This window comes from Perkinsus marinus (genome assembly GCF_000006405.1).
Source record: "Perkinsus marinus ATCC 50983 genomic scaffold scf_1104296945236, whole genome shotgun sequence".
Lineage (NCBI taxonomy): Eukaryota > Perkinsozoa > Perkinsida > Perkinsidae > Perkinsus > Perkinsus marinus.
In genome coordinates, this window is record NW_003211193.1 from 139,598 (window position 1) to 167,210 (window position 27,613).

Below are 27,613 nucleotides of genomic sequence, written 5' to 3' on the forward strand. Positions count from 1 at the left end.
CGTCCGCCCGAAGACTGCTGTGAAGCCCGCGGTGTCGGAATCAAAGACAGATGATAATAACGAAGACGCTATAAGGTGGGGTTTCAACGTGGGAGTTATGACTTGGAGGAGTTGGCGGAATTGTGGTAGGCCAAAAAGTGCACATCCGGCTGGCAGTTGGGACAGTTGGACTCACTCTAGAAGGGTGTCTCGCACTAAGAGGCCGCCACCACTGCAACAAGCTGCTATACGAAGTGAGGCATGTGGGATTAGGATAGCAGTCTGGGGGGGGATATGCACATGGTCAGCTACATGTGTCGGTGACAATACGAAAATTTCTGAGAAAATTTTGGGATATTCTCGTTTTTTTCTGTGCATTTGTACCCGAACTTGCATATGAGCTTGTATAAACTGTGAAAAGGCTCCTGACCTCAGCTGAGAAGAGCGGACGTAATTTCCAACGCTGTGTTGAACTTGAAATTGATCCCTTCGTACTGTGGCTCTCACTGGTTTTCATAGAGTGTGTATTTGTTATTATCAGTAAGTTACGGTCGGAGTGGTATGGATTTTATTTTTCTTCTTTCTTTAGTGCTGGATCATCTGCCTTGTGTTGTAGGTACTCTGGCCAAGGGTGTAGCGAATGCCTTGATGAAGTCATGCGTAGACACTAGGTGGGGCCGCCCTAGGAAGAGTTGTGATGTCGTCCGGTAAGTAGGGCAAGGCGTCTATCGCAGTGGCTAGTGGGAATAGTTTTGGTATGTGAGTTCGACTCTAACCAACCACAGTATTTCCAGGTCAAATTTCCTCGGTATTTTTGTAAAATTTCAACCAAAAAATTAATTTTGTCGGAAAAGATTAATTTGAATTGGAATTGCTGTAGTATAGGTGGTATACCAGTTGTGGTAGAAAGTATATTTGTAATGGTCAGATATAGTGACAGATTTCTCATCAGTGAGGGCCACAGTCCGTTCGTTGTACGTTGAATGTGATTATGGCTATGCATATTTGAAGCCGCTCATGTGTTGTTGTCCATACTATAGACAGTTGTGTTGGAGTATTCACTTGCCCCCCATGTGTTGTTGTCTATACTATAGACAGTTGTGTTGGAGTATTCACTTGCCCCCCATGTGTTGTTGTCTATACTATAGACAGTTGTGTTGGAGTATTCACTTGCCCCCCATGTGTTGTTGTCTATACTATAGACAGTTGTGTTGGAGTATTCACTTGTCCCTTATGTGTTGTTGTCTATACTATAGACAGTTGTGTTGGAGTATTCACTTGCCCCCCATGTGTTGTTGTCTATACTATAGACAGTTGTGTTGGAGTATTCACTTGCCCCCCATGTGTTGTTGTCTATACTATAGACAGTTGTGTTGGAGTATTCACTTGTCCCTTATGTGTTGTTGTCTATACTATAGACAGTTGTGTTGGAGTATTCACTTGTCCCTTATGTGTTGTTGTCTATACTATAGACAGTTGTGTTGGAGTATTCACTTGTCCCTTATGTGTTGTTGTCTATACTATAGACAGTTGTGTTGGAGTATTCACTTGCCCCTTATGTGTTGTTGTCTATACTATAGACAGTTGTGTTGGAGTATTCACTTGCCCCTTATGTGTTGTTGTCTATACTATAGACAGTTGTGTTGGAGTATTCACTTGCCCCTTATGTGTTGTTGTCTATACTATAGACAGTTGTGTTGGAGTATTCACTTGCCCCCATGTGTTGTTGTCTATACTATAGACAGTTGTGTTGGAGTATTTACTTGCCCCTCATGTGTTGCTGTCCATACTAGAGACAGTTGTTGTGTTGGAGTATTTACTTGCCCCTCATGTGTTGTTGTCTATACTATAGACAGTTGTTGTGTTGGAGTATTCAGTTGTAACTAAGGGTATTGCTGTTGACTGTTCGAAGCAGTGTGGGGAACACCTACACACGGTTTGAATAACAGTCACGGATATAAACATTCCAGATGAATATACGAAAACTTGGTTGAAATTACTTGCAAAATTAAACCAAAAAAATTACTTAAAATTGGAATTACTCGTAACATTGCTTACAGTAGTTGACTCCAGGTAGTAACTTCTCGAAAACGCCCGAGAAAAAAATCGCTCGCTACATGCTTCGGTGATAATGTGAAAATTTAGAGAAGATTTTGGGATGTTTTTGTTGGTTTCTGTACACTTCTACCCGAATTCATATGTAAATTTTCATAATCAGTGAGGAAGCTCCTAAGCCCGGCTGAGGAAAGCAGTCATATATTCGAACACTCGAGCACATCCTACAGCTCTCACCTGCTCGTGCCTAGTGAAGCAATGGGGTTCGGACTGTATACTATTAATTCTCAAAAAGAGTCTACGAGTGATTATATCAACAATAAACAACTGCACTCGTGAAGTCGTCAAACTATTACTAATGTTAATGGTAAAAGAGCTGTAAACTCATAGGCTCTCTATGAGGAGTTCTCCTCGCATGAAAATAAGGTGGATGGTGACTGTAAGGCACTTGGGTGTCACCGCACTTATTTTGATAGTTCTATTCTGACCATCACGATGGTTGCAAAGCGTCGGTATCATCGCACTGCGGCCTCGGCGTTTCCGAAGTTGTTTATTGTCATTACGACCGGGGCAATACTGTGCTTGGTTTTCCTCATGGTGTGGTATAAGCAATTACAGGAGTACATGTAGGTGGCATACATGTTGTGCATGCGTGCAAGCCTGGTCAGGGATACTATAACGGGTTTCAAGACCGATATTGATGGCATATCACGGCGACTGAATAAGCTCATTCGTATGGAGCAGGAGAGGCGAACTGATACCGAGATTGTTCGCTCCTATATAACTCACCAGCAGCGCAACGGGGAAACCACGGAAGCAGTTGAGGTGGCCGCGAAAGTCGTCCCTGAGTCTACGGACGTCGGCAAGCCACGGAGAATGTGAGTTGTGAGTGATTCATCGCTGGTGTGGTTTGTATGATCGTTTCTGAGCAGTTACATGTTCACTTATGGTGGCCCTCCTGCGTGGTCACCTCCGGTTCAAATGCCTCTGGGGTTTTGTCTTGGCATGGAAAGCGCCTTGCAACAGGAAATCAGGGTCGAAGTAAGAGTGCTTGAGTTACAATGTTGCTTCTTTCGGCTGAGTTCAGGAGCTTTCGAAATTATAGAAGTTCACATACGAATTGCTAATTACTAATTTACATACATTGGGGGGGTTGCAGAAATCAGCAAGAATTTTCCGAAATTTCCTCAGAATTTTTATATCCTCACCAACACATGTACCCACACAAGACGGATAATGTGACGGTCAGCTAGTCTCATACCTTATCATGCATCGTTGTTATCCTGGTAACAGACCTATACTATCCACTGTACCCACAGGTACGGTACCTAACCCTAGCAATTTAGTATCATTAAGAAAGCAATTCCAGTATAGGTCTTCACATACGAATTAAGAGCAGAAGTGTACAGAAACTTTTCACAATTTTAATATTTTCACAACTGCATGTAGTTGACCATGTGCATATTTCCCAACATTGCTTATTTCTGAGTGTTCCCCTTGGAGGTGTTGGGACCACCCGTGGATGTCACCAAAAAGGAGTTCGCCGACCCCAAAGCCTTGAAGCCATTCGTGAGTTTATTGGGAATAGCACTTTTCCTTTTCCATAGTGTTCTCTACTTAGGTGTTATTGAATCGGTTGAAGAGCATGCCAACTGACGCATTGATGGTATTCAACGACGCCTTAGATGTGTGGTTCACCCCTCATGCCAGCGAGGAAGCATTTGTGAAGGCGTAAGAATAGTATATGCAATTGGTTTCCTCAACTGAGCTCGTAGGTTTCGTCACTATTTGATGAAAAATCGCACGATTTTGGGTATAAGTATACAAAAAACGACGATAATTTCTCAAAATTTTCTCAAAATTTCCATGTTCCTAGCAACACATGTAGTTGACCATGTGCATATATTATTTCCGCACTGATGTGGAGGATGATGATGACATCAAGGCAGGTTCGAGAGGGAACTGCAAATCCCAGAAGACACGATTTTGGTCTCGGCGGAGCGTAACTGTTGGCCCCCACCAGAGAGGATGCCCTACTGCCGAGACTACCCTGCCAGTGGGCATGGAACTACATATAAATACGCCAATACTGGTGGCTGGATGGGCCGAGTTAAGACAAGTATTTCCCTACTAGAAGGTAGAGGGGGATGGCGATCGTCGTCGTTGTTGTTGTTGAGGTTGTGCTCAGCGTGGACGGCTTGCATTATGGATGGCAAAGATGAGCAAGGCTGTGTGCAGTGGTTTTACAGAGATGCTAAGGAGAGTCGACAGTAGGGCGATAATGTACATCGTGAAACGCTTCGCTCCGCTGTACTCGGGACGAAGGCATTTCACCATAAAATTCAAGGCCGCCTTTCTCACGTGTTTACTTACTTTGCCGACTGGTATAACAGGCGGAATTTTTTACTCAACGTTTATTGAGATTGTGTGATTTCAGATATAGAGAAAACGTCGGTGCCTTCAGAATTGCCCTGGACGACACGCAAATGATATGGCAAACACTGTGGGGGACGAAGTTTGCTAATGTGAGGTGTTGGGAATATTCGGATGATGAAATGTCATGCCCTAGGCGGAGCGTGCGTTCCTTGAAGTGGACAGGGCAGGGTTTGGGGAGGAGGATGCGGGGAAGCTGGTGAACCCAGAAACATCGACGACGCCGTTGGTGGTCCATTTTAATGGGCCCAAGGACACTTTGGTGCAGTGGATGAAAGTAGGCTATTAACATTTAGAACTTGTATTATTCCTATGCTGACAATGTTAATTGCTGTGAGACTAAGTGCGGATGAGAAGAAGTTCCGTGTGTGACAGCTTCAGTAAGCTTAGCCTAATCACCATATAGCATTGTGGGAACTTCGTGTGTCGCCTACACGGTACAAGTCGGTATGGGAGTTCTTATTAACAAATCCTAAGAAATGGTAGAACTTCTATTATTGCTATGCTGACAATGTTAACTGCTGTGAGGCTAAGTGATGATGAGAAACAGTTCCCTGTGTGACAGCATTAGTATAATGCAGTATAATGCACAGTATAAGCCGGCATGAAAGTCCTGAAGAATAAAACCTAACGAGTGTTAGAAGTTCTAAGTTAGAACTAACACTGTTAGTTCTAACTTGTTGAACTTGTGTTAAATCTATGCTGACAGTTCTCACTTAGGAGTGTTTTATAGTTAACTGCTGCGAGCCTTACGTGCTGATGGGAGGAAATTTCCTGCGTAGAATTGTTTGTATTACAGCGTGAAATGAATGTTTTTATTATCGAGAGAATTTTCTGGGGAGTAGAAAAGTGACGGCTCGGGTAACTCAGTAGTGGGGGGGGGGGAATATGCACATGGTCAACTACGTGTGTTGGTGACAATATGAAAATTATGAGAAAATTGTGGGCAACTGTTATTGATTTGTGTACATTCCTATCATTAGTGAGGGACATGTTCAAATGTGGTGTTGATGTAAATCTCGCTCGCCCGAAGGTTTGTGTGAAACCGTCAATTTATTGTTAGAAGTGGAGGAAGCATTACCAACTAGAGCCTGGGTTCCAAGAGGGAAAGGTCACCTTCTGGGGAGAAGTGAAGGATTTTTATAAGGACATATGTCCGCACAATTTCATGCCGCGATTACCGCCTAAGAAAGTGAGGGAAAAGTGTCGTGACCGGGGATCGAACCTGGGTCCTTCAACCGGTACATGGACGGCGATGGAGAGCTGATTTCAAGTGTTCGGAGGTATGCTTGGGCAAGGACTGGCGGTGTGCGGCTGACACGAGGACGAACCCTCCGAAGGCTCCTGAGGTTTCCATTGATGGCACTGCGTTCGCACTAGGAGGCGTAAGGAAGCATCGCGGTGTTGGGATGTTGGCACTCCTCAGCGGAGCGCAGGAGTTTGTGGACGAATTGGAAGAGTCTATACGTGAAGTGTATAGAAACTAACAAGAATCTTACAGAATATTCATATTGTCATCCACACATATGGTTGTCCATGTGCATGTCCCCCCACACTGGTGTGATGATGGTCATGTCCCTCACAGGTCTTGGCCGAATGCGATCCATCGTCAGCAACGCCGTGTTGTAGTTCAACTGGATGGTGTGGTGGCAGTAGTGCTCACTGTGACTGTGTCGACTGCATAGACTATCGTAGGGTTGCACGCATGAGGGAATTGCTGTGATTTCATACACGAAGACGATGTTATGTTCAAGGCTGTTAATTGGTGTGGTTGGAGGGGGAATAGGACCAGGCATATAACAACACAAGGGATAGGTATGAGGAAGAAAGCATACTACAAGAGTGTACACACATATGAGCATTATAGCCATAGCCTAGCTAAATGATAGCACTATAGCGTGAACAACAGGGGACAGAGACACGATAATTGGGACAGGTATCCAACAGGAATAGGGCGGCTACGTTGCATTGATACCGTAGACTGGAGGATCTCCCTTGCTGGTCGCGCACGTTGTATATTTGTATGCATATGATCTTGCATGAACGGCTTCATGTGGAACACTCTTGAGCTATGGAGAATCGGATAGCTGCTCTCGAGGCCTTTGCTGTTGGGTTGACTACGTAATATTCCCAACTACTTCAAGACTGTAGACCTGTGGGCGAGCCAGGATGTAAATTTGTGGAGCACGAGTTCGAACGTTGGGTGGTGATCCTGTCGTACTTGTACGAGAACTAGAACGGCTACTATCTGCAGCAGAGAAATAAGGCTCGTCGGGCAAGGGTCAATGAGGAGACCCAGGCTTCGGTACGTCATCTAGGTATTAGCAACAGATGTCATAGACACCAGTTCCCTGTGAGTATCGATAAATGGATGCTATGGTGTTGTAGTTGTAGTAGATGTGAGGAGGTGAAGCTGTTGTAGCGTTATATTGTTGATATGGACGTTGATCCGAAAAAGCCAGGCAGCTTCGCTCCGCTGTGGGCTACCATTGGAGCCGTTAATCAAGTTGATCAGCATGTAAGCTATGACGTCACGTTATATTCATCACTACTGCTTCCTCATTGGAGTTTCACCAGTTTTACGTGAAGTGGCGTAAAACTCGGTGAAAAACGCGATATTCGTGGTGATATGCAGTAGTCGTGAAATATGATTTTCACTAGTGTTTTTCATATCACTAGGGTGAAACACCAATTCCTTTTCATGTGTTGTTGTTATTGCAGATTGGCTGTAGTCCTCGCTCGGTGAAGCTCGTGGCGAAGAAACATATATTTCTTATACTGCCAGATCGCGACGCCAGTGTTGGGATGAAATCTGGAAAGTGAGTTCAAATAGAGGTCTGCTTATTGTATTGAGCTCAATTTCAGAGCGGTCCGTATACTCCCCTGTTCGTTGAATTCGCACGATAATATGCGTCGATGGCATGCTGGGGAAAAAGTAGCCGAAAATGCAGTAGCTCTGTCGTGGACGGTAAGTTGCTGAGGAAATCAGTGGAGTTTCACCCAATACACAATCTTCAGTAAATAGCTACATAGCCTTTCCCTTAGCTAATATATCGCTCCTTACCCATCTGTATATATCTGCCTTTTCTATCTATCCCATTCTGCTCTAGTCGTTGAGTAGAATGGTGCACTAGTGATATGAAAAACAGTAACTGCATAGCGAGGATATCGGGGTTTTCGCGGAGTATTACGTCACTCCACGTAAACGGGTGAAACTCCAGTGACAAGCAATTTGAGTTCAGCCGTCGTCGGGAAAGACGAGGGCCACGAAGGGTCGGGTCAAAGTTGAGGCCAAAGCCATCGAGGAGGACGATTGGTGCACTCTGTGGATTATGACTAGTGATGAATTTGAAGCGGGGACGGTATCGTTTTGCTGTTGGGAAAAGGAGTATAGGAAGTATTATATTCGACATAATAACGACAATATTAATGTAATTCGACGAGATTTTGGTAAGAGTTGGTGACAAGTGGTTGGTTCAGGCATGTATAGAGGAAGTGGGCAGTAGCGGCTTTAAGCAGGCGGCATCTTTTAATTTATTATTGCGATCTGGTAGGGTGCCGGGATCGAACCTGGGACCTTTCCCATGTGTTCCTGTTACAGACTGCGACCCGAGAATGAATCGAAACGGCAGTAGTGTGATGAACATTTCGATCGATCCTAGTGTGCTTGAGGAGCATCTGCGGTAGAAAAAAGGAATCTTTCCGCGTGCGGTGGATGGTGGTGTTGCTCAGTTCTGACAAGTCGCGAGTAGAGGCGCAGGAGGTCGGGCAGGTGAGCGTCAGTGTGGGAAAATATGTTGGGTTCCCTCGACTGAGCTCGAGAATTATGAATGTTCGTACACGATTTTGCGTAAAAGTGTAGAGAAATCAAGGAAAATTCCCCGAGATTCCCTTAGAATTTCCACATTTTTACCATCACATGTAGTTGACCGTGTGCATATATTCCCACAGTGGTGAGTGTCGCCGTCAGCTGTATGTGATATATGTTCGCTCCCTTCAACTGAGCTCAGGAGTTTCCTCATAACATTATGATAATTTACCGTCGAATTCGGGTAAAACTGGGCAAAAACCGACAAAAATTTCTCTAAATTTTCTCATAATTTTCATTTTTTCACCAACACATGTAGTATATTCCCACATTATCATTGTCTCAGGATTCTTCCACCGACGGTCGATCGGAATCCGGAATATTACACGACAGGTTCTCCTCCACGTTATACAGGCTCGGCCATCCCATGTGATGTTCAGTTCGATTCCTAGTCGGGGAAGCGTGTCCTCTGGTGCCGAGCGTGGCGAGTTCGAGGAAGAGGAGACAGACGTGGTGAGCAGGGGGGGGGCGCTTGATGGTGGTGCTTAGATTATCTTATTATGCAGTCGGCGCGGTCTCAGAAACGTACTCGAGATTTGCGATCGGCTCGGCAGAAGGTCAAGAAGAAGGATGGTACTCATAGTAATACCGATAGTGATCACCGCGGTCAACTGGTGAGTGCATGGGTGTAGTGAAGTTTGTAAGGGAAGGATGTGCTCAGGTTCGGCCTAGTGTCGTGTATGACAGCGTTTTCGACTTGACACTAGAGCACGATGAGGCTCCGGATGTCTCTCGGATCGACCCTGCACCATCGACGACCTCCGTCGCTGCGTTACTGGTCAGTTTTCAGCGCTTGCAAGATTTTGGTATTTTCGGGGCTGTTAGGAGTTGGAGGAGGCTAGACGGGCGCTGGGTATTGCTTTGGATAAGGAATTGGAAAGTCAGAGGAAAATTAGACTGTTGCAGAAGCAGTTGGAATCTGGCAGAGAGGCTCAGGTGGGTCTGTGTGCATCATAGTTGGGGTTCGGTTAATTATGAGAGTCATTGAGAAACAGTTTTCAACATATGTTCAGTGCAGTAGTAAAAGGCGAGTATTAATCATCTAGAGAGGAGGAATAGGTGTCCAAGCGTTTTTTCTTCAAAAATGAGAGTAAATGTTAGTAAAAATGTTGAAGTCAGGACGAAAACAGGACATTTCCTCATGCATGCTCTCCTCGTATATCATGACTAGTATTTCCTATAGGAAGTGAAGCAACTAAGGAGAGAATTGAGTGGAACTAAGGAGAAGCTTGAGAAGGTGGAGGCCGAGGCTCGGGAGAAGATAAGGACTTTACAGCGTGAACTGGCTTTGGAGTTGGAGGCGAAGGACGAGGCATTGGTAAGGAAGTACCGCAACAACAGGCACTTTTGCGTTGTGCGTGCGTGCGTGATGAATTATCTTGACTGAACTACCGACCGTCCGAGGGCATCAGATGGATCAAACAAGTCCTCTATATTCCGAGGTTTGCAGAAAAACTCGAGTACGCCAACAGCTTCAAGAAATGTGTCCGAAAACAATTTTTGACGGAAGAATGTCCAGCCCGGGGATCGAACCGGGGACTAACTTCAGGATCGATTTGGGTGCACGATATGAAATCTATGACTATCAAATGCGCAATTGCAAATCATTTTTGATCATCTCACCTTCACAACGTTCATTACATTTCCAAAAGTTGTGGACTATTCGAGCTCCACCCCTTCGTCACGAAGGCCTAGTTAGGAGGGTTGTTTTACAGTGTTAAGTAGGCCTTTATGCAAAGCGATATTCTCAAATTTTGGGAGTACAAAAGTCAACGTGATAACTATGGAGTTTTACCCGTTTTACGTGAAGTGGACTCGGTGAAAACGCGAAATTCGCGCTACGCAGTAGTCGTGAAATATGTTTTTCACTAGTGTTTTTCATATCACTAGGGTGAAACTCCTATGTGAATCAGTTGACAACTTAGTCTATTGGTATGCTATCGAAATGAAGAAAGCCATATCGAGCATTTTGATTCTACATTCAACTGTTTGGTTTACACTGTAGAATCAGAATGAAGTTCTCGAGGAAAAGCTGGAGAGAAAACATGCTAGTCAGGAGGAAGCGCTCGACAATATGAAGTCGTTAAGAAAAGAACTAAAGAAGAAAACTGAGCGGCTGAGGGCACTGCAGCAGCAGCAGCAGCAGCAGCGAGAAATGACGGTGACGTTGGAATTTATGAGAAGTAGTTGAGGAGATTTGCTCAGGGCATGCGTGATGACAAAAGAGTGGTATCGATGGAGCAGGAGTTGCAGACAGAAAACCAAAATGTGATGAGATCTCTTAGGAGGGAACTGGAGAGGAAGGATGTGACGATGAAGAACCTCCGAGATCAGCTTGAAAAGGCGAAGGTAGGGGAGTTCGATGATAGCTTGGGAGGAGGCATTCGGTGGTGGTTTAACAGGGGAGTATGGGAGCACTGCGAGCTGAGAAGGAGGAAGCGCGGAATGCTAGTCGCCAGGCTGTGCTCAGGCTGGAGGGGGAGTTGGCGGAGGTTACAGCGAAATTAAAGGAGTTTAAGGAGGAACAGGTGGGTGGGGAATTTTTCATGTTTCCGAGGGAAACTCATTTTGCTAGGAACACATTTTTCAATCAGTTTCCCATGTAAATGTCATCATCGCATTAGGAGCATTTCTCCCATTTTTATCAAACCCTGGGGAATGTTATTTCTCAAAGATATACGGGTTTCTGGCGGGGGTTAATCGTAGTACTCATCGTGAGCGTGGCTGTGGTAGTTGATGAGAAATCATCACATGTCTGGTTCACAGGCTTACATTCAGTGGTGGCTTTGGTGGTGATGTAGCGAAAATAAGCAGAGTTTCCGAATCCTCGAACTCGGCAAGATTCAAAGCATTGTGACGATTCTTTGTAGTTGAAAAAACTCGTTTTCTTTTCTGGTGGCGTTTTGAACATAACATGTGTAGGAGGCGGCAGATGCGAGGTGGCAAGAGGCACAAGTTGAGAAGCAGGCTAGAGAGGCAGAGATTGTCGAGCTGAAGAGAACTCTGAAATCGATGGAAGTGAGTTGGGCTACTTTTGTGGTTAGTAGTGTCTTGGCTGCTCAGAAGTTGCCTGAGGAGCTCCACGTGGTGAAGGCCCGTCGTAACGAGGCGGAGTTGGCGGTAGGACATGGTTAGGGAAAGGAGACTAGTGTTGGAGGAATATACCTTTGCTCGGAAGTTTCCTTATTACTTATAGGAGTTTATATACGAATCGGTGTGGAAGTTTACAAAAATTTCGGAAAATTTTCTTACAATTTTTATATTGTCGTCAACACATGTGCATATTTTCCCGTTCTTCACAGTGGAGGTTGCGTCAGATGTTCGGGTTGGAGTCTGAGATAGAGGCGTTGAAGGAGAAGTTGGAGGGGAAGGAAAAGGAGATATCCGAGGCTCGAGGGCAGAATAACTGCGCGAGTGGTACAGTATGTTGTGGTGAATTTAGAGGTAGCGTTCAATCAGGTGATGGGAGGAAGCCGCCTCCCGCTCCTATGAGTGGGGGTGTTGGTAGGAGGGAATCGCGGGAAGTACGCAGCCGACTGAGTCTTGAGATGGATGAGGTGGTTGCTGGCCTGTTGGTGAGGTTCTAGAGCTTCGACTTCCCCCTGGACTTTACCGTTCGTGTCGGTCGATACATGCGGTTACAGGTAGCTGGTAGCAGTATGGCTGTGTCCAAGATGAGCCTGAGGGAGGGGGAGGAGCAGCAAAGTGTGGATAGGTATAAGAAGGTCATAATGGATCTGCAGGAGCATGTAGTAGTTGAGTATTGTAGGGAGGTTATGGTTGGGTAAAAAATTCCGTTATTGAGAAGATGTTGATACAAGTACAATAGTACGCTTCACAGTGCAGTGTTGGAACATATGTTCGTTTTCCTCAACTGAGCTCAGGATTTTCTTCCTCTCTAATTATAGGAGTTTATATACGAATTCGGCTTGAAGTACTCAAAAACCAACATGAAATCCTCCCATCTTCCTCAGAATTTTCGTATTGTCACCGACACATAGACTCCCACAACACTATTTGACTCTTGTATTGTGGACAAGGTACGCATGGTATGGTATCACCCTCAGGTAAAGAAGCAAGACGTATGGTTGGACGAGTGTGAGTTCGACATCTCCAAGTGGGAAGGTCGCTACCGCCACGAGCAGGGGGAGCATGAGAAGACTGAGAGGAAGTATAAGGAGGCTCTCGAGAAGGCGGACAAGGAGAGGGTTGTGTTGAGGAAGGAAGCTCAGAGGCTTTCACTGGAGTTGGAGCGGGTGTTGGAGGAAAAAGGGAAGTTGGAGGCAACGATGAAGGAACTTGAAGCAACTGGTAGGATAAGTTTGCATGATGGGGAAAGCTGTATGGAGCTGTTCTTAGCTGCAGTGGAGAGGAAAAAGCCCGAGAGCCGTACCACATCTAGTTCAACCAGTATGTCAATGAAGTAGGTAGTCCTTTGCTCCACATCTAGGAGTAGAATGTTCAGGAGTCTGGTCTCGTACGAGCGACGGATCGTAGCGTTGAAGATGGAGACGGTGAAGTTGAAGCAAGAGGCTGAGGCGGTTGAGGGTAGCGGTGGTTGACTGGGCGTTTTACGCTGGGGAATTTATTCCGTTCAGCGAGTAAACGAGCGGCAGAGATGAGGGCCGAACGTGCTGAGAAAAAGGTGGAGTTTATGAAAGTGCAGAGGAAGGAGTTTGAGGAGACTCTTGAGAAGCTGATGAAACAGATTGATGTTGTTGATGCCGAAGTAAGCGGTCTACTACTGCCACCACTACTACTACTACTACTACTACTACTACTACTACTACTACTACTACTACTACTACTACTACTACTACTACTACTACTCCTACTACTACTACTACTACTACTACTACTACTACTACTACTACTACTACTACTACTACTACTACTACTACTACTACTACTACTACTACTACTACTACTACTAGCACAACTTTCCATTCATTCAGTTAGCGTTCTTATCCAACTAAGGGACGTGCGCGCCTCGAATAACAGTAAACTTGTGCCATCGCGCTCTATTCTCAACATCACTGCGAGCGCGCCTCCATACACCACCACGATCCTCATAATCTTCTCTAACCATCTTCAACCATTTGGAGGACTCCTTAACCTCTGCCTCAACCCATTCCCTTTGCACGGACCCCTCCGGTTGTCTCAATGCATGGCCGAACCAGCGCAGACGCTTCTGACTCATCACCTCCCTCACTGTCCAACCATCCAACCACTGCATAATATCAGCTTCCGATACTTTCCAATTGTACTCCCTCTCAATTGTACTTGCAAAGTCAACCTCATTTCTTTCCCATCTCAATACATAAGAGACCAATCTATTACAACACTGCTGTAGTCTATCAATATCGTTCTTCACACATATCCATGTTTCCAAGTTGTAGAGTAGAACGCTTAGCACACAACTTTTGAAGACCTTTCTCTTCGTGCTACTCAATATACCCTTAGCTCTACAAACCTTCTTCAATTCATTGAAAACGCTCGTCGCTCTTTCTATCCGCCGGAATTTCTCTGCTCGTCTTCATTTTCGGAGTCAGCAATGTGCCAAGATATATTTCGGAGCTAACACAATTAAGTTCTTGTCCCTCTATGAATTTGATCGATACTCTCTCAATCTCTTCTCCAACAACCCCCCTCCTGTACATACCAACTTTCCTGCTCTTCCTCAGTGCTCTTGCTCCTTAGTAGTCATCTCACTATAGCTAGCACATTTTCCGAGTCGTGCGTGTATTCTCAACGCCTTGTCACTATGAAAACTACTCCCATACAGTCTGCATTTCCATTCGTCTATCGATGAAACCGATCGATCAAAACCCAACCTCATATTTCTCAATTTATCGCCATCCTCATCCTCAATCCATCCAGCCTTCTTACCGACACGTTTGATCACCGTGCCATCGTCATATATCATTTTATGTGAAAATCTATTCCCTCCTTCTAACAGTGAGCCACCCCTCATATGTTCCATCCTCTCATTTCACCCCCACTCTCTCCTCCTTCAACTCTTTCTGGACGAGCCTTCTCTCAGAGAAACCTTTCACCATTGCAACAGTCTTTTCCGTATTCAACTCCAATGCAACGTAATAAACTGCGGCTTGTAATTCTTGGAGGGAATCAACATCCTACACTGATCCTCCGGAAATATGCAGATAATCAGCATATCCCAGCCAGTTTACTAATATACCCTCCTCTTCACACGCTCTCATCGCGGCTCTCATGCAATGATCCAGTGCCAGCACAAATACCACAGGAGACAAACATGACCCTTGTCTTACTCCGATTCTTTGAGCAAACGTTTCTGTCATCCTTCCCGTAGGCGATATTTTGATTGCGATTCTCGAATTGGCACACAGCCTCTTCAAATTGAAGACTTCAATATATCCACTAAGCCTGGTGGAATATCACTCACTGATAATATATTCTACAAGCTCAACTATCGTAAAGAGTCGAATGCTTTTTTGAAATCAACAAATATAGATGCCACCCGCTCAAATACGCCCCATAACTTCCATAACAATCTAACTGGGTCCCTGCAACTTTTCCAAATGTGGAGCCGAATCTTTCAACAACTTTTCTTCTGCTGCTCCCTTAATTCTGTCTATTACGAATCGTATTATACGATTGCTGAAATAACTCTGAGAGTTAAACTCTCTCGACTACTGATAACAGAGAGATGCTCCTGTATCCTTCAGGAGACTTTCTATTCCCTTTGCCCTCGAAGAGAGTCACCAACATCGCTGTGTGGCACTCTGCTGTCAAATCCTCTCCTCTCCAGAGTGCTCTTATAACTATCCCAAGTACTCTCCAACTCTCCGCAGAGTTTTTAAACAATTTCGACGGTAACTTATCTACTCCTGCAGCTTCATTTCTCCTCATCTTCTTACACACATTATCGACCTCTTCATCTGAAGGTGCTTCTACATTTATTTCTCATGAATCAACCTTTTCCTCAGCTACCTCTTCCGCTATTTGGAATCCCCTCCTGCTCATATACGCTTCTTCTCTCTTTTCTCCTCCCTCCCCTAATAATTCTTCGGAGTGGCGAACAAAATTACTCACATCCATCCCCGTCAAATCCACCCCTTTATAACCCTCACCTCCAGCAACCTTATAATGGAGTATAATTCTTTCAAATTATTCACCTTGGCCGCCTCCTCCGCTTTCTCAGTCTGTTGTTTAATCCAATTCCTCTTATTGACTTTCACCATCCTTTCAGCTCCCTTCTGCACTTGTTTGAGAGGCTCAGCATGCTCGTCTCCTCTCTCTATTCTCCTCACCACTTCATTTCGCATTCTCGTTTTTCCCAGGTCGCGTCTCTTATCGAAGGTTTTCTTTTCACGCCATCTTGCTCGACCCTTTCCACTCCTCTCTCAACCGCCGCATTGAGTTGGTTCCATCTATCCCCAACTTCCAGCTCCGAGAATTCTTCTCATATTCCCTCATATTCATCTCTCATCAGCTCGCTGTCGACTAATTCTCCAGACTTCTTAGATCTCAACACTCTAACCAACTGGTTCTTAACCTTAACCTTCGTTTTACATGGCTTTACTAGCACTACTACTAGCACTACTACTGCTACTACTAGCACTACTACTACTACTACTACTACTACTACTACTACTACTACTACTACTACTACTACTACTACTACTACTACTACTACTACTACTACTACTACTACTACTAATAATAATACTGCTACTAGAGTTTGGTAGAGGGTGCGGCTACTGCATGAACTCTCGTCGGCGCAAGATGAGCTGAAGGCTTTGAAGACGGGTATAGCGGGCATGTCTGATTATAATACGGCGATAAAGGAAGCAATGAGGGGTGGGTTTCGTGTTGTTGTTACTGGGAGGATTTATTGACCGGTCAGATGCTCAGAGATCAGCACGTAGTGTCGAAGTTGAGAAGAACAACTCCGAGGAGCTTCCACACGTCGTGGAGGTGGGAGTCGCCCAAGTCTTTCGAGAGCATGTTCGCATTCAGATGGTGGAGGGTAGCCCACCCGTAATCGCCACAGTTCGATCTGCGAAGACGAAGCGTTCTGGTGGCGGCGGTTTATCTCTTCTGAGTGTTCGAATGTCGGAGCTTGGGCCGAGTCAGAATAAGCTCTCATCGCTGCGCTAATGAATCAATTTTTTTCAGAGGGGGAAAATGATAAGGAAAACATTGCGGTTGTTGAGACTATTGTGGAGGAGATGGAGGCTGAGAGGATAGCTCAGTCGAAGGTGAGCGGTGGTCTTGAAGGATTTGGATGATGTGCTTGGTGTGGTAGGAGCGGCAACCGTTGAAGCCCTCAGCGTTCCAACCGAAGATAATACCGTTGAACCCAGGAGCAATACCCTCGAAAATCGGCAAGCCCCGCAATCCTGGTGTTATCCCCGCCACGACTCCTCTTACTATGTTCAAGCCTCATCGGGTGGGACTGTCTGTCTGTTCTCGTCTCAGTCGGTGTTCAGGTTCGGCAGCTGGCGCAAGTGTTTACTGCGAGCGCGTGCGCGGCGGCAGCTCGGTCACCGAAAAAGAAGGCAGTCGGGATTGTTGCGAAGCCACGTATGAAGAATCTTATCGGCCTTAGGTGGGTTAATTGGTTGGAGCTTGTTGTGACTTAGTCTTACTGTCAGGGCGTTAGGACGGTTGGATGGTGGCAATCCCAATGGTGCTTAAGATGATCATCATCGTTGTTGCTGCGGTTTCTCCGTCTATTGGCATAATTAGAAGCATGTGATGAAGCTTATAATGAGATTATAGTAATTCTTTTCCATGCAGACCGCACTTGACTGATTATTAAGGATATTTGTGTCGAGTATTGCTCTCGTCGAGAGGCCGGCGATAGCATGCGCTGGTGGTCAGCATAACGAAGCAGACTGCTTCAAGCAGTATGGGAGTTTTAACGATGTTCAAATGCGCGAGGTCGTTGGAATTGTGGTATCATCTATGCTTGAGGTCCAGTTCTAAGTGTAAACGAAATGAGTACTCCGTATAAGTATGGTTTGGGAGGCATGAGTAGTCAAGCGAGAGTCCTCAGCCAGAGGCGCTGGCCCAGAGAGCACCGAAGTGATTTTCTGCGACAGATGAGAGAATCCTGTAACCTCGCTACTACTTGTGCGGAACGAAGCAACCTGCGTTGCAAGTTCCGGAGAGATTTTCGACAGAACTTCGGGGTTGAGAGTTTCGGATCTCACAAGTTCTGTAGCAACGTATCATGCTTTCGCCCCACTACCCACTACTCCCAAGTTGGGAGTCCCAACTGACGAAATCAATGTATGTTATTGGACAACCGACATTCAACAACAGTATAGTAGAGTGTTCAACGTGAACCAGCGAGCGAGTAAAGTTGAATTCCGTCGACAAGTGGGCCGAGTGTGCTGGGCGTCCCCGCTGTGCGGGGCAGCACAGGAGGCCTATGAACGTGCAGTCGCACCCTTCTCTCTTCCTGACCCCCATCCGGGCTGAGAATGCTCATATTATCATGTGTTCCAGCGCCCAAGCAGTAGAGCATCAGGTCGTTATTTCGAAGATCGCGGGTTGTAGTACCCCCGGGAGGGATTTCCACGAAATCATTTCATTTCGCACACCGCTAGGTCGCACAAGCTGTATGCAAGGGAGATGGACACAATTTACTCCCTCTCCTAAGGTCCAACTCTCCGTGTATGACAAGAGAAGATATAATTATAGGTGATAAACCCTCTACGCAGGAGACCCTCTCACAAGCTACCACTCCTCAACAAGGAAGTAGTGAGGCGTAATGATTCATTATAGCCGAACTTCGAGACTGTCGAATCGACAGTGTCGATACCTCTCTGCCGGCTCGACCTTACCTCAAGGTCCTAGCATTTTCCTCCCCTGAGATGGACGTCTCGGACTGAAATGTTTATATTGACGTATTTAGTTGACTGATCCGTGATTCGCGTGATATACAGGGCATTTATTACACCCTCGTTATGAAACGAAGTTGTGGGACTACAGCGCACTTCACGAATGGGACGCTACGCGTGAAACTGATTCACGTATTTCACGACTGCATCTCCGTACACCTCGGGAAGCTACGATGGATTTGTTCAGTGAGCTTGTGCTATCACTGAATTGTGATAGTAGATTGAGTTATAGTCGAAGCTTATTTGCCCGCGTTAGGCATGAGCATCGAGTTGAAAAGCATAACTGCTTCGAGTCGTACAGTAGCGTTGCACTGAAAAGTTAGCAACTCCGTTTACCATCCCGATGTTGAACATCCTCCTCGTCGTCCTATTGATATGTGGTGTGGCTTGTACCTTCAAGATGGGCAACGTTCGCATGCAGATGAAGACGACACATTTCTGCAACCTCGACTTGAGGGACATCAAGGGGAACCCAATGGCATGTCACATCTCCAAGGCTATGGAGACTGAAGGGCTGGTCCTACCTGGTATGGATGATAACAAGTCGTTCACCGTTCATCGAGACATCTTCGTCGTCAAGGACGGTCAAGCTGTAGTTCAAGCAGCGCCAAGTCACCCGTATCTGTATCTCCTTATGAGCCAGAACGACACCCACTTCAGCACCTTTCAACTCTTTAATAAACAGTCATTCCTCCTAGAGGAGGGAACCAGGCGAAAGAAGGATACACCCGATGGTCGCAGGCTCAATGCCAATCGTACACTCGAGGATGATGGTTGGGTCTATAAAGGTTTGGTAGACGAAGGTGGACAGAAGCTTAGCAAATGGGTCAGAAGTGGAGTAGAAGGTGTTGATCCAAAATCCGGTCTCAACTTCACTGCCCTCGCTCAGACTGGTATGATCACTAACGCTTGGGTTCTCTATCTTGACAAGGATCAGAAGCAGATGGTGAAGATCTTGGGTATTAACACCTTCGAGAATGATAAAGTCTATCTCGAGTCCAACGTCACTCATTGGGAAGAGCTCGACGATGCATTAACTCTGGACGTTGCCATGAAGGATATTCACGCGGCGTATGATATCGTCAAGAGCGACAATCGGCTACCAGAGGAGGTAGAGGCTCCACAACTGGACGTTGAGTTCATCAAGACCCGCTTGGTTAGCGAAGAGGCTCGTCTATTCTTCAGCGATGGGAAGAGCCACGACTGGAGGTCGAACAAGACTCGTATTCGTGGAGATAAGTCGGTAGCACCGATCGATTACTTCCACCTCCCCAGTGGCTCTGCTGCACATAAGTTCTTCCTGTACAAGTATCACTCTTCTGTACAGGGGCAGGAGAAATTCGAGTTTCCATCGGCTTGCAAGAGCGGTGTGACCAAGACGGTCAGTCCATTCTGCCTGTATGTTGGTTACGCCTCTAGCGACACGCTACTGGCCCTCGAGGTATATATGGCTTATACCGATGTAACCATTGAGGAAAATAGAGCACACCTCAACGTCACAGTCCATTTGAAGCAGCCGAAGACGGAGGTCCTACTCTTTGCTTTCGAAGCCGCTGGATGCGCCCTGGTTTGGGCTGCTGATATTGGCTTCGCAGGCTTGCGCATTCAAGTATGTCTTACCGGTGCAGGCCAAGGTGGGAATGGCACTTACTGGGGGAAAATAGCAATGTCGGTCGCGCTCATAATCACTGTTAAACCCTTTCCTTCGTTGAAAGCCACACTCTCTGGTCAAGTTGCGGTCAATGCTTCGAAAAATGGTGATATCAAAGCATATGGTGAGCTGGGCATTGATGTCTCGGCGGTAGCTGTCGGAGCGGGTATTTCCCTGGACATCTTCGGAAACACCGTTGATCATAAATCGGATATCTGGCAATTCAAATCCCACTTCAATCTCAAGGTATGGGTCGACATTAAGATCTACAGCCATGAGTGGCCATGGAGTTGGACTATTTGGGAAGCTGGTCCAGTTAAAGTGCGATAAGTCGGCGAACACGTGTTGACGGTGTATCGAGGGCATAGTTGCAGTCCCATGTGAAAGCTGCGTGAGTATCTTGTATAATAAACTATTATGCTCTTATTATGTATTGAACTCTGTTGAAGAATAACGAAGCACACGTAGGGCCTACGTCGTAGGCTCGTGAAGAAGCATTTTGAGTCACATTGGTCGGGTTAGCCGATGAGTGGCACATCATGAGCCCGTTCTGATTCCGCTTTCGTTGTCCTAGCAGCTAGGACCTAGCTGATGCACTACGCTTCCAGCGGTTGATCCGCTGCAATCCCGTAGCTTAGCGCTCAGGAATCTCAGTTCATAAGTTAACCTACTCTTTTCAGATTGTTCTGTCGTGTTTTGACCAGTAAGGAGTATCACATAACTAACCACATCATTCGACCCGAGCTGATCACCTATGTCAGAGCTAGACGACAAGGTGTACTTTGCAACACCTCCGACCTACTACTACTACTACTACTACTACTACTACTACTACTACTACTACTACTACTACTACTACTACTACTACTACTACTACTACTATGCGAGGCTCCTTGATGAACGATTGAGTCTAGCTGTGATTAGATCCACACCAAGAACTCACCCAGGTAATACTGATAACAAACGCAGCCGCCCGTCATGGTGGCATAAAGGCCTTGACACACTCCGTAAGGAATATCACTCACTCAGAGCTTCCACAAGACGCCGGAACAGGGAGAACTGTGATAGTAACACATGCCAAATAGGGCTTAACCATGTGAAGAAACTAAAGCGGAAGTACTTCAATGCCATCAAGAAGGCCAAACTCGACTCTGTCGAGAGAGACCTGCGATCCATGGACGAAACTGGCATGCACAGGCGCTTTAAGGCGAGGCCTCCTTGCAGGGCTTTATCTAGACCTTTTCATTGACGCACTTGCACTTAGCCCTCCATTTCATCGTGCACTCGCCGAGTGCCACTCGGCGAGTCACTGAGTGCCATTAACGAGCGAAACATTGATCCCTGGGCAGTCCAGAAATTAAACTCGTAATCGTGGAAAATTATTAAGTTTGTATCATAACTAATGACACCTTGTGACTGATAAGGCCACTAAGTCTTAGTGACTAAGACGAGGTGGATATGCGCTTGCTATTTTTTTGTACCCAATGCTCCCACACTTCCTCTATGAAGCTCTCGTAGTCAGCTACAGCGGCCGGGGCCGCGTCTAGGCTTGGTAACGGTGGACCTTGCAGGCTTGCACGCATCAACTGGCTCAAGATTTCGCCAGAGAGCGGCCTGCGATCACTGGCTAACCTAGTTGTTGAGCTGAAGCAGCGCTCCACAGAGGCGGTGGAAGAAGGTAAACACATGACAATAGCACAGATCTTGCAATGACGCGGAAAGAGGGAAACAAGTCGAGGATTGCCGAGGAACGCTTTATGGAAATCGCAATCCTCAGGAATAGACTCCATAGCAAGTTGTCTTTTCACGAACTCAACCTCCTTAACCAGAGCCTGTTTCCAGGAGCAAGATGCCCCATCCAATTTCACTGCAACCAACGCTGCGGTTGCTTCGGTCCAGCTGGGAGCATCAAATCGCCCAAGGGTCATCAAAAAGAGGACATCCTCCTGAAATCGGGATCGAAGCTCTGCTACCAAGTCACCAAGGTATGGGGAAACCACTTGAAATAGGGAGGGATCAGACACACAGCTGCGGCGAGCGTTCGATGCTCTCACTTCTATCTTGTGGGATAGGTCGAGGTACTGGTCCTTGATCAGTCCTTCTAGTGCATCCTGACTGTCAAGCTCCGCTATGAAAGTTATCAGGTTGGTGGTGATATTTATGGCACTACTATATGAGATTCCCGTGGACTGAAACTTCGCGGACACTTCTGCCATCCCTCCTAGTACGTGGCGAAGGACGATCAAAAGCTGAATATTCATCTTATCAGTGAAGACCTTGATGAGACCCTTACAGCGGCTCCTATCTTCTCGCAAAAAATCCCGATCATGGGATATCTTGTCGAGAGTACGTAGCACGATTGGCAATACCTACAAGAGTAGTGGTAGTAGTAGTAGAGTTCCACTGTTGCGTAGCGGTACCTGAATGAGTCTTTCGACGGCATTGGCCGTCGATAGCCATCTGGTTGCTGCCACCTCTATCAGGCCTTTGTACCGCTCGTGGGGTTCTCTCAACTCAGCTGACGCTGCCTTGAGCATGCTCAATTTCTTATTTGACTTAGAAAAGAGGGAATACAGTGATTGAATACTATCAAGACAATCGCTCACCATAGGATGTGGGCCGCGAGCAACAGTGCGAGCCACTAGTTGCAGACGATGGGCCCTACAATGCACGAACTTTACATTCGACCCCCAATTTTGTAAGATCTTTCCATATACACCTTCATTGCCCGAGCTCATGCTAGAGCAACCATCGAAGCTAACAGTGTGTATAGCAGAGATCGGAATACCACGATCACGAATGGCACGGTCAATAACATCGAAAATAGTCTCCGCTTTAGTGTTGGGAACAACCTGAACGTGTAACATTGTCTCCGTAGTCTTGACTTCATTATTCAGCTTGCCTCCTGGAGTATTGTCAGCAACAATGTGTCTTACGTAGATGCTAAGGACATTTTCACCGTGTGCGGATGTTTCATCGGCTAGAATGGCAACCTCACCAAAATTATCAATCGAGGTTGCTATCGAAACAGAAGCACGATGATCGATAGTAAAGTTAATGGAGTCTATAACATCGGTGCTTGTCGTAGTGGACCGGTAGGTGGCATTGAGAGGCCTTGTTGCCGCGAAGGTCGCTAGTCTTGGGCACACCCGATAGAGAAGGTCCAAAAGAGTAGGGTACTTCGTGGTACTCGACTCTGTCGAGAGAGACCTGCGATCCATGGACGAAACTGGCATGCACAGGCGCTTTAAGGCGAGGCCTCCTTGTCTTGCCACGTACGACAGCGCCGAGATACTAGACCACTTCTTTGGACTAAATGAGGAGTGCCCACCTGCTCCTGCGGCTGAGATCACGGATCCACCACCAACCTTGCTCGATGACCTGGGCGGCGAGATCACTGACCAGGACATTGAACCAGTACTGTCGAGCCTAGCCACAAGGAAATCCTGCGGCTGGGATCAGATCTTCAATGAACATATCCAGTATGCATCCAAAAACTCTTCTTGGTTCAAGCCAGCTTTCAGGAGGATGGTAACTGCCATCCTTAACCTAGGACACTTTCCAAGGATATTCAAACGGTCTGACCTCTGCATGATATATAAAAACAACGGAAAAACTGGCTCAAAGGCCTGGAGGTCTGTAGCCTTGATGAGCTGTCTGGGAAAGACGGCGGAGGCCGTTATTAAGACGAGGCTTGTCGCCAGCCTAGGGCCTACACCTGCCCATATATACGGATACAGCAGTGGACGAAGCACAACCACTGCCGTCGATTACATATCAGGTCCTATTTTTGATCCTAGACATGAAAAGATGGTGACCACAACATTTGATGTGTCCTCTGCCTTCGACAAGGTATCCTTCAGACACATCATCGATGAGGTCGTCGCCATCACTGAAGGTCCAGCCTGGGGATGCCTACTTAGCTCCTACCTACACGGACACCAAATCTTCCTGGACAACCGGCACACCTTCCGTGTGGCAGGTGTGGCCCAAGGAGGTGTCTTGGCACCGGTCTGCTTCGCGGCAGCCACCTGGCGCATGGGGGATCGGCTCCAGGCACTCACTGGCCCATACAGGATACGGGTTGCCATCTACGCTGATGACATTTGCGCCAAGATCATTGCCAATGGGATACTTGGATTATCACAAGGTCTCAAGGACGCTGTGAGCGTCATCAAGCCTTGGACTGACAGCGCAGACCTACACCTGGATCCAGCCAAGAACGAGACCATCATAGACAGTGAGATCACAAGCGTCCTGCTCAAGGACCACCTGGAAGATACTGACATTCACTACATTGCGGAGAACACCAAGTCAAGTATCAAGTGGTTAGGACTGTGGCTGACTCCACACAACAACTGGAGGACACACATAGACTATGCCATCGGGAAAGGTAAGCGTGCCTTGTCCATGCTGAGACGTTTGTTGATAAAGGACTGGGACTTCTCACCGAAGCTTGCACTGCTAGAATGGAAGGTGCATGTGATACCGACCCTTCTATATGGGTCGGAAATCTGGGGGGGTACAGCCTCCCGTAAATGGTATATCGAAAAATGTACCAAACTTGAAGCTGTATTCGCTCGCAAGCTCTTTGGGTTGCCTCGCTCAGCACCCAATGACCTTGCCTCGCGGATGCTAGCCACTGTCTGCGAGCCCATCTGGGTTCAGGCCAGATTAAGGTTCGCTTGCTACAAACTCCACAAGGCAGGATCGACGCAGGCACCGGTGTCGGAAAACACTCGAAAGATCCTCGAAGGATGGGGCGTGGACTCCATCGAGGACAGGGAGACACTTTGCACTCCCGTCGACGGCATCAGTAAGTCTCCACCAGCTGGTGTGGTATTCAATATTGAAAACGGAGAACCACCGAACCCTCCGAAGAGAAGCACATTGTGCTTCTATTCGGATGGCTCGGTGGTAGATCGCGGTAACGTAGCCGCGAAAACAGGCTGTGGTGTGATTAGATGTGCTCCAGAGGCTCCTCATGGCTACGAAGGCAAATCCTTCAACACCGGCCCCTACTCCAACATCGCACAATGCGAGCTAGCTGGCATTGATAACTGTCTTCAGTGGGCACATGAACTACCACAAGACCAGGCTGACCTCTACATATGTCTGGATTCACTGGCTGCCATCAGGGGGGTACAGAAGGCGTTCAATCAGAGGAACTCAAGATGCACCGAGTTGGTCCACTCCATCATACAGAAGACAGATGCGTGGGTTGAACACGCAAACGGTAAGGTGTTTTACTGGTGGGTCCGAGGGCACAGAGGACACCTGTACAACGAGCTGAGCGATGTCTTTGCGTCACGAGGGGCACGAGAGGGCGCCGCCACAATGACTTATATTGTGCGCAAGCCTCTGTCGTGCACCAAAGGTCAGATCATCAACACTGCACACCATGAGATGGAAGAACACTGGAGAAAAGTTCGTTGCACTAGAGCGGCTTCACGGATAGGTTTAGGCCTTGGCCGAAAACAACTGCTGAAAATTGTTAAAACTACTCTCAAATGGGGAGCAAAAGACAGGCGTAGATTGGCTGAACTGATAAGCTTTCACAGCAGCACTAGACACTATAGGCAGCATTTGACCAGCACGGTGATAGACACCAGGTGTAGATACTGTTCTGAGTCGAGGGAGGACCTGGCGCACTTTTTCAGCTGCCCAGCTGTTAAGCTGAGCAGAATTCGTCGTAAAGTTTGGCCCGAGCACTATTCGGTAGATTTCCTGTCAGGGGAGAGGACTTCGAAGGGCATGGCTCTCATAAGAGATTCTCTCGTCGGCGCAGGCGAAACAGGTTTGAACCGCGTCAGGCGCTTCCTCAGGACGGTAGCGCCTTCGTGGAAGAGATAAGGAGATAACTGAGTTGGAACGTGGGAGTGGGCCCTACAGTAACAGGTTGTAACAGTTGGTATCGTACGTAAATTCACGCATGCTCATGAGTGATTGCGCACGCCGTCAGGCTCGTCGAGCCAGGGGCTATACGACCATACTGCAGAAGCAGGAGATGTCGTGCCCCCAGCACAAAACAAAACAAAAAAAAACTACTACTACTACTACTACTACTACTACTACTACTACTACTACTACTACTACTACTACTACTACTACTACTACTACTAGCACAACTTTCCATTCATTCAGTTAGCGTTTTTATCCAACTGAGGGACGTGCGCGCCTCGAATAACAGTAAATTTGTGTCATCGTGCTCTATTCTCAACATCATTACGAGCGCGCCTCCATACACCACCACGGTCCTCAAAATCTTCTCTAACCAGCTTCAACCATTTTGAGGACTCCTTAAACTCTGCCTCAACCCGTTACCTTTGTATGGACCCCTCTGGTTGTCTCGGTGCCTGGCCAAACCAGCGCAGACGCTTCTGACTCATCACCTGCCTCACTGTCCAACCTTCCAAGTTGGACGGATGATTGGTACGTCTTATGGACGTACTGGTATTATGCAGCGGTTGGATGATCCAACCTGTCCAACCGCTGCATAATATCACCTCTCGATACTTTCCAATTGAACTCCCTCTCAATTGTATTTGCAAAGCCAACCTCATGTCTTTCCCATCTCAATACGTAAGAGACCAATCTATTATCACCCAACCACTACTGTAGTCTATCAATATCGCTCTTCACACATATCCATGTTTCCGAGTTGTAGAGTAGAACGCTTAGCATACAAGTTTTGAAGACATTTCTCTTCGTGCTACTCAATATACCCTTAGCTCTCCAAACCTTATTCAATTCATTGAAAACGCTCGTCGCTCTTTCTATCCGCCGGAATTTCTCTGCTCGCCTTCATTTTCGGAGTCAGCAATGTGCCAAGATATATTTCGGAGCTAACACAATTAAGTTCTTGTCTCTCTATGAATTTGATCGATACTCTCTCAATCTCTTCTCCAACAACCCCCCTCCTGTACATACCAACTTTCCTGCTCTTCCTCAGTGCTCTTGCTCCTTAGTAGTCATCTCACTATAGCTAGCACATTTTCCGAGTCGTGCGTGCATTCTCAACGCCTTGTCACTATGAAAACTACTCCCATACAGTCTGCATTTCCATTCGTCTATCGATGAAACCGATCGATCAAAACCCAACCTCATATTTCTCAATTTATCGCCATCCTCATCCTCAATCCATCCAGCCTTCTTACCGACACGTTTGATCACCGTGCCATCGTCATATATCATTTTATGTGAAAATCTATTCCCTCCTTCTAACAGTGAGCCACCCCTCATATGTTCCATCCTCTCATTTCACCTCCACTCTCTCCTCCTTCACCTCTTTCTGGACGAGCCTTCTCTCAGAGAAACCTTTCACCATTGCAACAGTCTTTTCCGTATTCACCTCCAATGCAACGTAATAAACTGCGGCTTGTAATTCTTGGAGGGAATCAACATCCTACACTGATCCTCCTGAAATATGCAGATAATCAGCATATCCCAGCCAGTTTACTAATATACCCTCCTCTTCACACGCTCTCATCGCGGCTCTCATGCAATGATCCAGTGCCAGCACAAATACCACAGGAGACAAACATGACCCTTGTCTTACTCCGATTCTTTGAGCAAACGTTTCTGTCACCCTTCCCGTAGCGATATTTTGATTGCGATTCTCGAATTGGCACACAGCCTCTTCAAATTGAAGACTTCAATATATCCACTAAGCCTGGTGGAATATCACTCACTGATATATATTCTACAAGCTCAACTATCGTAAAGAGTCGAATG

General features: G+C 46.6%; 7 protein-coding genes across 7 annotated transcripts in view; 6 read left to right on the forward strand and 1 right to left on the reverse strand.

The window, feature by feature from the left end:
* Positions 1 to 2,628: 2,628 nt before the first annotated feature.
* Pmar_PMAR002313 (hypothetical protein) lies at positions 2,629 to 4,756 on the forward strand (the record flags this gene model as incomplete). Its single annotated transcript, XM_002779869.1, has 9 exons — positions 2,629 to 2,660; positions 2,703 to 2,912; positions 2,967 to 3,075; positions 3,538 to 3,603; positions 3,656 to 3,765; positions 3,984 to 4,153; positions 4,223 to 4,304; positions 4,472 to 4,559; positions 4,604 to 4,756. The coding sequence occupies 9 exons, from the start codon at positions 2,629 to 2,631 to the stop codon at positions 4,754 to 4,756; spliced, it is 1,020 nt and encodes a 339-aa protein (XP_002779915.1).
* A 2,142-nt stretch (positions 4,757 to 6,898) lies between these two features.
* Positions 6,899 to 13,269, forward strand: Pmar_PMAR002314 (liver stage antigen-1, putative; the record flags this gene model as incomplete). Its single annotated transcript, XM_002779870.1, has 24 exons — positions 6,899 to 6,985; positions 7,189 to 7,286; positions 7,333 to 7,435; positions 7,710 to 7,898; positions 7,948 to 8,017; positions 8,069 to 8,150; positions 8,200 to 8,239; positions 8,622 to 8,668; positions 8,716 to 8,788; positions 8,857 to 8,949; positions 8,997 to 9,113; positions 9,161 to 9,271; positions 9,519 to 9,653; positions 10,341 to 10,496; positions 10,541 to 10,684; positions 10,738 to 10,863; positions 11,258 to 11,353; positions 11,399 to 11,455; positions 11,653 to 11,757; positions 11,980 to 12,084; positions 12,403 to 12,646; positions 12,695 to 12,758; positions 12,801 to 12,883; positions 13,070 to 13,269. Exons 1-24 carry the CDS (start codon positions 6,905 to 6,907, stop codon positions 13,267 to 13,269), a joined length of 2,619 nt encoding a protein of 872 aa, XP_002779916.1. The 5' UTR covers positions 6,899 to 6,904.
* Positions 13,270 to 13,307: 38 nt separating this feature from the next.
* Positions 13,308 to 14,261, reverse strand: Pmar_PMAR002315 (hypothetical protein; the record flags this gene model as incomplete). Its single annotated transcript, XM_002779871.1, has 2 exons — positions 13,308 to 13,668; positions 14,170 to 14,261. 2 exons carry the CDS (start codon positions 14,259 to 14,261, stop codon positions 13,308 to 13,310), a joined length of 453 nt encoding a protein of 150 aa, XP_002779917.1.
* A 162-nt stretch (positions 14,262 to 14,423) lies between these two features.
* Positions 14,424 to 17,017, forward strand: Pmar_PMAR002316 (hypothetical protein; the record flags this gene model as incomplete). The annotated part of the gene is made up of 7 exons (XM_002779872.1): positions 14,424 to 14,430; positions 16,224 to 16,294; positions 16,337 to 16,448; positions 16,496 to 16,578; positions 16,626 to 16,769; positions 16,810 to 16,928; positions 16,975 to 17,017. The coding sequence occupies 7 exons, from the start codon at positions 14,424 to 14,426 to the stop codon at positions 17,015 to 17,017; spliced, it is 579 nt and encodes a 192-aa protein (XP_002779918.1).
* A 1,554-nt stretch (positions 17,018 to 18,571) lies between these two features.
* Pmar_PMAR002317 (hypothetical protein) lies at positions 18,572 to 20,209 on the forward strand (the record flags this gene model as incomplete). The annotated part of the gene is made up of 1 exon (XM_002779873.1): positions 18,572 to 20,209. The coding sequence occupies one exon, from the start codon at positions 18,572 to 18,574 to the stop codon at positions 20,207 to 20,209; it is 1,638 nt and encodes a 545-aa protein (XP_002779919.1).
* Positions 20,210 to 23,098: 2,889 nt separating this feature from the next.
* On the forward strand, positions 23,099 to 25,740 carry Pmar_PMAR002318 (conserved hypothetical protein; the record flags this gene model as incomplete). The annotated part of the gene is made up of 3 exons (XM_002779874.1): positions 23,099 to 24,695; positions 24,801 to 25,095; positions 25,614 to 25,740. 3 exons carry the CDS (start codon positions 23,099 to 23,101, stop codon positions 25,738 to 25,740), a joined length of 2,019 nt encoding a protein of 672 aa, XP_002779920.1.
* A 1,495-nt stretch (positions 25,741 to 27,235) lies between these two features.
* Pmar_PMAR002319 (hypothetical protein) overlaps positions 27,236 to 27,613 on the forward strand; it is a gene marked incomplete at both ends in the record, with an annotated part of 2,410 nt that continues 2,032 nt past the window's right edge. The window contains one exon of the mRNA XM_002779875.1: positions 27,236 to 27,242. Within this exon, the coding sequence (XP_002779921.1) occupies positions 27,236 to 27,242 (7 nt within the window). The remainder of the gene's footprint in view (positions 27,243 to 27,613) is intronic.